The sequence below is a fragment of the Coturnix japonica genome, chromosome 2 (assembly GCF_001577835.2).
Source record: "Coturnix japonica isolate 7356 chromosome 2, Coturnix japonica 2.1, whole genome shotgun sequence".
In the NCBI taxonomy this organism is placed as follows: Eukaryota; Metazoa; Chordata; class Aves; order Galliformes; family Phasianidae; genus Coturnix; species Coturnix japonica.
The window spans coordinates 72,353,504-72,363,504 of record NC_029517.1 but is presented as its reverse complement, the minus strand read 5'-3'; the positions used below and the strand labels follow the sequence as shown (position 1 = coordinate 72,363,504).

The window sequence follows — 10,001 nt, the reverse complement described above, 5'->3', positions numbered from 1 at the left end:
TGGCCCTATTAAAGATTAATGTTAAACTTTTTTTTTTTAAGACAGCTGTCAACTGTGGATTATTTCCTGTGGCCCTTGTGTTGATACGCAGTGTTCTGTGAACTTTCTTGCTTAGTCTTTTAACTTCCCAAAGAGCAGAGGAAGCTGATTCAGAGTAGTAAAGCCTGTAGTAGCTTTTACTGCTTGATGATTTCTGCTGTCACAGTAAATGGAATTGTCTTTGTGAGGTGAGGCAGAACCACACTTTTAAAGGGCCCCTCCGTTTTAACCCCCCCCACCCATTATTGGTTCCCCCTCAATTTAAGGACTACCCCCCATTTTATGGACCGCCCCCCCATTTAAGGACCCCCTTCTTATTTAAGGACCACCCTCCCCAACCTGCCTCCTCCAGGTCCTTTATGGCCATTGACTCCCATTTACAGCCCCCCCCCCAATTTAAGGACCCCCCCACATTTTATGGACCCGCCCCATTTTAACAATCCTCTCCATTATAGGGTCCCCCCATTTAACCCCCCATTCTTGTTTATGGACCCTCACCCCCATTTAAGACCCCTCCCCATTTTAAAGACCCTCACCCCCATTTTAGGAACCACTGGCTACTGTGGCTGAATGGGGATCTCTCAGCACAAACAACATACCCATTATTTTATTTTTGTTATTGACAATAAATCTTTTTCTTGCATTCACCTTAGTTACTGACACACTTAGCCTCATACATTCAACCATGAAGGTTACCTACTGTCTCATTTCTTAGTACTCTTAGCATTGCAGCTTTTATTTCAAAACAAAAAGTCAAAGCATTGCTACTAATAATCTATTTAAAGAAAGAAGTATTTCAAAGTATTTCATACATTGTATTTATATGATCCAGGAAGCCATTTTTGTGGAAAAACTGCCCTGCTTGGATTAAAATTTTCCAGAGTTGATATTGCGAAAAAAAAGGTCAAGTGAGAAAGGGTAACGAGGAACGAAGGGGCGCGGCCAGAAGCAGCGCTGCGCGCTGTCAGCGGCTGCACCCCCCGCGCCGCCAACCCGAGCAAAAAGCCAGCGGAGAGCGCGGGAAGGCAGCCCTAGATTTGCATACGGGCTTCCCAGAGTGCAGCGCGGCAGCGGACAGCCCGGAATGGAGGGGTTTTTCTCCTGTGCTTACAAGAAATCGCGGATTTTATTCGAAGTAAGGGAATAGAAACATGGTTATTGCTAGTGAAGGAGCGGTGGAAAACAGGATGTATATTTATCAATAGCAAGGTAGCACCACCATTACGTAAAAGTAGTAAAGTATATGAGCTATAAATAAAAACGTGGTGAAGATAGTATTCGCCTAGTCCGAAAGGCGAAGAAGGTGATGATGAAGAAGGAGAAGGAGAAAAGCAGGCCAAGAAGGTGGGAGCGTAAATTACCTAAATAACCAAAACGCGTCCAGATGTTCTGGGCTGAGGAGACAAGAGGAAGAAAAAGTGCCAGAGATAGAGCAAGAAGCAAACCAAAAGCAGCAGCAAGAGGTGTGGAAGTGAAGAGGAAAGCCGCCCCTGTAGAGCTATTCCCTTCATCGGTCTCCATTCTGATTGCAGATGCCAGAAATGGCCAAATCACTCATCTCGCCCAATGACTCTCTGGAGCCCAAAGCAGCCTACGCATGGTCCTGCATCAAAGAGGCTGTAGCCCCAAATAGGGCCACGTGTGAAGCCACTCTCCTTTTGATGCTGGACGTGAAATTAATGCATTGCCTGTATTTCAAGACGCGTTCCTTGTCACTGGTCCTTGTGTGTTTAAAAAGAACGGCAACACCCTTCACCACTTCAGCTTTTGTAAAAATAAATGCTGCAATTATGAAAGCCTGGGTCTTTGAATGACTAACGCAAGCAACCAAAGGCTACTATAACGCATGCTGCGTTACCATCCAACCTTCTGGCCTGCCTGGGCTGCCCTGAACGAAGGAAGAGGAACTCTCGTGGGCCACGCACAGAATCTGTAATGAAGCTGATGGCTACAGTCCACTAGGATCATTTTAGTTTTTATACTTTTAATTAAGCGTTTTTTTCAGCAACCTTGAAACCCAGCCACCAACTCCCTTAGCAAAGGGAAAGCAAGGCTGTGTAGCCTTGGCTCTTCGCAGGTCTGCGTTTAGCCCACGGATCACAAAGCACACAACCCTCTGCCGTGACCACACTCAGCGCCAGAGCCGGCTTTGATCCGACACGGGGAAGCCGCAGGGCTCCGCTCCCACAGGCCGCCACCGGGGCCGGCCTGCTGCCCCAACCCTGCCACGTCCAGGTAAGAGGCAGAGGCGGGAGGAGTCACACGACGGTGGCCTGGAGGCGCCAGCAGTTACAGCCCAGTGTTTCCGTACGAGGACGTGACGGGGGCAGAGCGACCGACGAGGCCAGGCAAAGCCCCTGTTGGTGGGGACGCAGCTCCGCGAGGCCCGCTCCCAAAGGGCGTCCCTGCCCAGAGCCCGCTCTGACAGGCCCCGCTGACGGCGTGTGCAACCCCTCTGTGACGCGGTCGGGGGTCATAATGGCACAGCCCCGCGTCACGGCGGTGACCGCCCCCTTTAAGCTCGCCGACCGCACGCGTCCTCCCCACATCTCGCAGAGAGGCCGACGAGACTCTAGGCGCTTGCCGAGGAGCTCATCTCGCCGCTGCTGTGCTCTGGACGAGCTGCTGTGCCGTGAGGTGGAGTAGGCAGAGAGAAGCAGAACTAGAGGCAGGTGTGAAGGGCTGAGGAGGAGGGCTGCTGTGCCGGAAGACTGACCAACTGCTGCAGCAATTGGGGGAAGTAAGATGGCAAACTCCCTCTTCTCGAGACCTCGCTCGCCTCCAACTACTGAGAAGCTCAGAGAGTCTGGTAAGGCCCGATTTCACGTGTGTTGTCAGGCCCAATGACATCTCTGAAAACAGAGAGGTGTGGAAGCCCTGATGGCGGAAGGTGGGGATGGCTGAGCAGGGAAGGTTGCTGCAAGAAGGCAGCTGCCTCAGCACGCAAGGGGCCGAAGGAGCACTTGGGCAGGCGTGACTCCTGGGTTGTGTTGCCGACGTGGCCCTTGCCTTTGCAGGGATCTCCAGGCAGAAGTCGCCGGTGGAAATGAGTTGCTTGTCGTCATTCCTTTGACAGGAATTCCGTTGCTGAACTCTTTTGAGGTGGCCGCCTGGGAGCATGACATGTCCTTCCTTTTGTTTTCCAGAGCTCGCCCGGATTTGGTCCAGCGCATCCTATTATCTTGGTGAACAGCTGGCTCTCTACCAGGTGGGACTTGCCTCCTTCTCCTTTCCTCCCTCTCATGGTTGTTTTAGCCCCGAGAGCCCATCTGCCACAGCGCGCAGATATTCTTCCCCTCCGTGGAAGCAGGAAGCACGCCCCAGAAGGACATTGCGACGCAAAATGGGCCACAGGCTAGCTCCAGCGTCAGTTTGGAAATGCCAGGCCTGGGCCTCACGATGGAAAGAGGGATGGACATTTTCTGGGCCTTCCGAGTCCTCTGCTGGCAGAGTTGAATGACCAAAGCGGATCCCTTGGGGGTGACTGCAAGTTTGGGAACCCCGCTGGCGTCTGTATGAGCCAAAGGACTGCGCTCTCTGGTTCTTCACAGGGCGAGGGGCGAGAGGGAAATAGCCTTCCGTCATTCCCTTCAGAACTGCTTCTGATCCGCCCTTTCTTCTCGTTCAGGCTGTGAGCATTCCTGGACTGGGGACTTTCACAGTTGTCAGAGAGCTCGTAGCCAGCCAGCAGAATAATACGGTTGCTGTTCACAGACCCGTATTTCTTCTGGCAAAGGCTCTTGCGCAAGACAACGACCTCCAGTACGACTTCATCGATGATGCAGGTAGGAAGAGAGGAGTCTGACAGAGGTGCTCGCCCTGGCACCAGGGTGGGGAAAGTGTGCCAGATTACCATCGTAGATGGCAGTACAGAGTAACAGCGCGCTCTCTTTCACCTGCTTCAACAACAGCTTTCATTCCAGTCTCATTGGCGCCGTGTCTCAGCGTCTCGTCAGAGACGTACCAACAGTTCCGCCTCATAATCTCAATAGTAGCGTATTGCCTGAGGGCCTGGAAGCTGCTGACTTTTGACTGTAGCGCGCTCAGTGGCTCTCCAAGTGCTCACATTCCCCCTCCTCTTGTTTCTCCAGAACCCGACCCGTATTATGAGCTTCCGTATGATGAGATTGCCTCAGAAAACGGCATCTCTGAATACGAGGCTCAGCTTTGCGTGGAAAGGACCTTGTGCCTTTTCAGCGCCTGCATAGGGAAGAGGCAGAACGTTGCCTTCGTTTGGAGGGACGTTGGCATGCTGCTGATTGAAGGAAGATGGGTCCAAATGAAATTCTACGAGGACTTCCTGGGGAAACTCAACGGGACTGCTGACAATTTGCAGGCTCTTCTTGGGGTAGGCTTTGTGTTTTGGCAGCACTACCTGAGATTCTTCTGAAATGCCTTCTGGGGCTAGGGGACTGCTTTCTCTTGACCTGCCATGCTTCTTCAGCCACCCAGGCTCCTGGTGGTCTGCAGGAAAGCAGGCTCTGTAGAGCTCTTCCCTTACATGAGGCGGCTCAGCTCTGCGCCAGGATATGCTCCTTCAAAAGGCCTTGCTTTTTGTCAGGCGACCAGAGTAACGATGGGCATCACTGCTCAGCCGCTACTCAGAGCATGGAGCAGAGGCACAGGCAGAGAGCAAGGCTTGCTGAGGCCCAAACCCTTCCCTTTGGCAGCTCTCGTTGTGTTGGGCTAAGAAGACTGGAGCTGCCAGCCATTCCCAGTGTCCCCATCTCCCATCATCTGTCTCCATTCTGATTGCAGATGCCAGAAATGAGCAAATCAGTCATCTCGCGCAATGCCTGTGCAGCTTCCCAGACATCTTCCGGACGTGTTATTGTCTTCCCAATGTGAGTATGCTTGCTCCTGCCGCCAGTGCATGAGCAAGACAGCTGCTTTTCAGCTGCCGACGGTACTCGCTACGGTACTTTTCAGTGTTCAGGGGCCTGGTTCACAGGGAACTCCCTGCTTGCCCTAGTTCAGTTGGATTGCATTTGGGGAAGCAAATCACGTTTCACATCCGTGCCAGTGTCGAAACTGGGGGGCATTTAGGCCAGTCTTCCGTCCAGTTTTCCCAGTGCCTCTTCCGTCCTGCAAATGAGAGTGTGTATCGCTTGGGACCCAAGGGCTAGAGGAGGAACAGGTTCTTGTGCAAACGGGAGCTCGAGTGTGGTGGGCTTCCGCAGAGCTGTCTCGTAACGTAGCTGCTGCGCGGTGACATCCAAAAGTGGTGGTGGGCATGGGGTTGAGCCTCGAGCGCTGCAAAGACATTCATCTGCAAGAAACTTGGAGGGCAAGAAGGGAACAGAAAGGGCTGCTTGGGTAGCTGGGTGGCGAGCAACCGGTCTGTTCCGCATGAGCGTTCTGAATGAGAAAGGAATATTTCCTCCTCTGAAGCAGCCAGGAGGATTGGCTGGGAGCAGAACCGGTCTCACAGCAAGGACAGAAAAAACATTGGCACGTACTGACGGGGCCTCGCCTGCCCCTTCAGACACTGGAGATCCTTGTACGGTTCTCCAGAATGAGCTGCTCTGGGAAATGTTGGCCTTCCAGTGTCTCTGCGGTCTGTCGCTCCGTTGTTGGGTCAAGCTGCAAGGGGAAGTGTTGCACTTCCTTCAGCCTGCTTCTACCTCTTTCAGGTACACGCACGAGAGCATTCTTCAAAGGACTGAAACAGCAAAGGTGGACCTGAAATACCACCTGAAGACCAGACACGAGCAAGGCTGGTCAAGAGCTGGTGACAGAGGCAGGAAAGGTAAGGGACCCGTGGGCTGCCAGCAGGGGGCTCTTTTTTTTTTCTTTCCTCCTCATCTGGAGACGATTAGGGCTGACATTACCACAGAGCACCTGGAAGAGCACGAGACACTCCCGATGTCTCTCTGTACCCATTATGGGAAAGCCTGAGCAATCCATAGCAGAGTGAGTTCTCAGGGCAGCCCTCTCTCACAAATGGCCACTGGGATCTCCCCATCAGAAGACACTTGCCCAGTGGCCTCCACTCAGCAGCCTGTCCTGCCAGCCCTGGAAACCGCTACCCTTGCTTCCCTTTGTATTCTCAGATGTCTCAAAAGCAATTTCCTCTATTGTGAGCATGCCTCAGTAGCAAAGCTGTGTTTGGGACGTGCGTCAAGCGATGCAAGAGCCAGCTCCTCCTGTGCTAAACGAGTCCCCTCCCCAGAGCGGCTCTTTGAGACCACCGGCATCTGCCGGGGCCTCCCCTGTTTCAGCACACAGACGAGGTGAAGGCATCCAAATAGCATTCCCCGGGGAACAACGCTGCCCCGTAGCCGTGAAGAGATGGACCAAAACCGTGCCAGAAACGCAATTTTTCTGACATTTTCTCCTTTCCTCTTTCTAGGGGACCTTTGCGAGACGCACCTCCTTCATCGAGCAGCGCTTTCTCCAGAGAAACTGCCGGCATTGACTGTAATGCCGGGCAGAGACCGGAAAGCCAAGGAGAAAGAGCCTCGCACCGGGTGAGACTCCTGGCAAAAGAAACGCGGGTGATACCATGCTCTTGCCTCTGTGGGAGTGAAGGGCTGAGGAAGATACTGAAGCACTTTCAAGCACGCAGTGCAAACCCAGCACCTCCTGCCCTCCTGTCAACTCTCCCCACCGTGTCTTTGCAGGCATCTACCGGCCATCCTGACGAGATCCTCAGAAAAAGAAGAACAAAAGAAAGTCCTTCCTCTGGTGACTCCCAGGATGGTGGACTTTGTTGCTGTAGAGGTGAAGAAAAGAAAGGTACGTGTCACAGACTGCTGCAGCGCATCTGTCTTACTGAACTGTAGAGAAGCTCCACTGATTCTCACAGCATTCTTTACTGCGCGTTCACGTGACACCTCGCGTGAAGAGAGATCAGTTACGACGACACTTGAGAATAAGCTGTTGACTTCCATTAGCCTCCCAAAAGCCACCCCAAGAGCTAACTTGGGGATGTTCCTGACGGCTTGTCTGGAACTGCCAGATGCCAGACTGCATTTAGGCCAGTGGTTGTTTATTTTCCTGGCTGTTACAGAGGGGCTCTTCAGTTGGGTCCGCAGGAGCCTGGCAGCAAAGCAGAAAGGCATAAGACAAAGGGTGGAATGGAACGCAGGAAGGGAAACCCCTCAGCCTCCACAGAGACTTAACACTGCTTGCTGTTGCATTTAGGTCGCCCTCCAGAAAAAAAAAGCACAGATGAAAAAGGCAAAGGAGGAGAAGATGAAGAAGGAGAAGGAGAAGGAGAAGGAGAAGGAGAAGGAGAAGGAGAAGGAGAAGGAGAAGGGGAAGAAAGTGGGGAAGGAGAAGGAGGAGAAGGGGAAGAAGGTGAAGGAGGATAAGAAGGGGAAGCAGGAGGAGAAGAAGGGGAAGCAGGAGAAGCAGGTCAAGCAGGCCAAGAAGGAGGAGCGTAAATTACCAAAACGCGTCCAGATGTTCTTGGCTCAGGAGGAACAAAAGAAAAAAAAGCTGCAGAGAGAGAGCAAAAAGCAAACGAAGCAGCAGGAGGTGGAAGTGAAGGAGACGGAGGCTGAGCCAGAAAAAGTGGAGATGCCAGTGGCTCAGGTACTTAGCATTACTGCAAGAAAGCAGCAGCACTTTCCCATCCAGGGGAGCTGAGGTTGTTAGGTACCTCTAGCACCTGGGCCAGAGTAGCACTCTCGGTGCAGCACAGCTGGATGGGTGACTGCTGCCTTTTGGGAGCAAAACTCGTCACGCTGGGACACTGCCCCAAGAGCGTGCTGAGGTCCCTCTCCTGACTGTGGTCCTGTCCCACTGCAGTCCCCACTGGAACAGTCTTGCAGGGAACTGCATGCTGGGAAGCAGCACCACAGGACTGAGTGTCTCTTCCTGTACAGGAATCCTCTTCCCCCAAGGAAGAGCATTTCAGCTCTCCGTCTGAGAGCGAATCAGAGCAATCCTGCTCCAGCTCCGGCTCCGGCTCCAGTTCCAGCTCCAGCCCCAGCCTGATGGAGAGGATGATGGGGGAGCAGGAAGAGGCCGAGGAACAGCCACCCAGCATCTTCTGGGACAGCAGTGCTATCCCTAAAGCGTAAGTGTGCTGCACCAACTCCATCCAAGTCCTGGGGCAGCGGGGTGGTGGTGAGCCACCTGTGCTTTGGATCAAGGGCTCCAGCCTCCGAGCCACAGTGCCACACACAGCGCCCTGAGACCTGTGAGGCCATGGGTGTGGTTGTGGTTAGGGCCCAATGCCACGAGGCTCTCTGGAGCCCAAAGCAGCCTATGCATGGACGTCGTCCTGCATCAAAGAGGCTGTGGGAATAAATGGGGCTGCGTGTGAAGTAGACTGGGTGAGGGAAGAGGCGTGGGTGTCACAACAGAAGAGTGAGACAGGTTTTGTCCTTGCTGCAGTAGGAGGCTTTCTCCACGGACGGATGAGACCCTGCAGGAGGTGGTGCAGTGTATTATGAGGCAGGTGTCCCGTGAGCAGCAGGGACAGAGAGATGCAGAGAGGGATCTGCAGGACCGGCTCCAGAGGTAAAGCTCTCTGCACAGGCAGAGTTTGCTGTCCCACACTGCCCTTTTCCCCACCCCTGCAGCAGCTGGGCAAAAGAGGGGCTTTTCCTGGAAGCGGGCTCTCGGCACAGCTGCCTCCTGCAGTTGCGGCAGGCACCAAGCTTGGGAGCCCAGCAAGAGAGCCGTCTCCCTGTGCTCACACCCCCTCCCACTGTGTGCCTACAGCGAGCTTGCAGTTGTGCGGTGGAGTCGGCGACCGATAAAAGAATCCAGCATCCTTCATCTGGCTGGGACTGGATTAAAACCTGCACCCCCTCCGGGGCCAAGGCCGGGCAAGTCAGTACGGGTAAGTGGTGTGAGCTCCCGTTAGCACCGTGTCATAGCTAGCCGTAGCAAGCCATGGGAAGACCCTCTTGGGCCTGTGGGATGGAGAGCACTGGCTGTGGAGCTGGAGACCTCCGCGCAGACACCCCTTCCGGACGATGGGCGCTGGGGATAAAGTCTCGCAGCGCAGCTCAGGCAGCTTCAGACGGAAGGGTCGGACGTGTTGTCCAAGTGTTTGGCGGCCCTCCATTCTCCAAGCGGAGTCCCTCCTCCTCCCAGAATACGGACCCCCTGAGCACCTCGCCCTCACAGCCTGTATTTGCTCAGGCCAAAGTCTCAGCCCCAGCCTGACTCAGGGCCTGGTCAATCAGCCCCACAGCAGGCTACCCCAGACTGGGACTGGCCAAAAGAGCTGCAATTACATGACAGGGATCGTGAGCTTGCTCTCTCTAGACACGCACAAGCAGAGCCACTCTTATACTGCAGAGAGACTTGCAGCGTTGCGCTGCGTGTCTCTGCATTCACAAAACTACAGAGCTTTAAACTGAACTCCTTAGGCCCGGAGAGTAGTGTCTGTGCACAACAACGAGGACCACGAGAGATCTGCCAGTACTCTGAGACTCCCGAGTGAGACATCCAGCCAGTGTCACCCAACAGCTCAACAAGGACCACCGTTCACTTTTGGCGACGTTAATGGTGACACTGTTAAAAGCAAGTCGCCATTTCCCATACCACCCTTTCCCTATACCCAATAATACCCAATACCCAATAAATCCCTATACCCAATAAAACCCCATAACCCAAGCACTGCGAGTCTTTCCTTGGTCACTGTGAAACACATGCTTTACAGCGGGTGCTTTGTAAAGCCAGGTGCCCCCCTCCCCAGAGTTCTCGGGCCTGCGTTGGCAGCGCTGCCTGGAGCTGCATGGGCACCACGGTGTGCTGCGAGGGTGGTGAAATCCAAGGCAGGAACCTTGTGTGAGGAGACGGGGAGGGAAGCCCAGTCCCTGCTCCATCTCGGAGGTGGAGTCTTCTCTAGTGCCACGAGTGTGGCTATTTCATCTGCACGCTGACAGCTTTGCCTCCATCTTCTTTGGCTGGGCTGAAGGCCACCCACTGCCTACCCCTTGACGTTGCTGGCAGATCCATGGCTGAAGCAGGGAATGTCTGTGCTCAGAAGGTGAGAT

At 53.9% G+C, this 10,001-nt stretch overlaps 2 protein-coding genes across 3 annotated transcripts in view; both read left to right on the top strand.

Annotated features, from left to right (window-relative positions):
* Window positions 1-2,685, top strand: part of LOC116652929 — a 10,969-nt gene extending 8,284 nt beyond the window's left edge. The window contains exon 8 of the mRNA XM_032442589.1: window positions 2,175-2,685. Coding sequence (XP_032298480.1) covers window positions 2,175-2,685 — 511 coding nt within the window. The remainder of the gene's footprint in view (window positions 1-2,174) is intronic.
* Window positions 1,163-9,618, top strand: LOC107309763 (coiled-coil domain-containing protein 81-like). 2 transcript variants are annotated; one of them, XM_032442519.1, is made up of 12 exons: window positions 1,163-2,848; window positions 3,186-3,247; window positions 3,668-3,824; window positions 4,131-4,387; window positions 4,798-4,883; window positions 5,673-5,788; window positions 6,392-6,509; window positions 6,663-6,777; window positions 7,872-8,065; window positions 8,389-8,511; window positions 8,716-8,836; window positions 9,372-9,618. In XM_032442519.1, exons 1-12 carry the CDS (start codon window positions 2,785-2,787, stop codon window positions 9,567-9,569), a joined length of 1,611 nt encoding a protein of 536 aa, XP_032298410.1. In that variant the 5' UTR covers window positions 1,163-2,784; the 3' UTR covers window positions 9,570-9,618. The 2 variants fall into 2 exon arrangements, with proteins under 2 accessions (XP_032298410.1, XP_015710296.1); XM_015854810.2 differs by having other exon boundaries at window positions 1,165-2,848; window positions 8,386-8,511.
* Window positions 9,619-10,001: the final 383 nt, after the last annotated feature.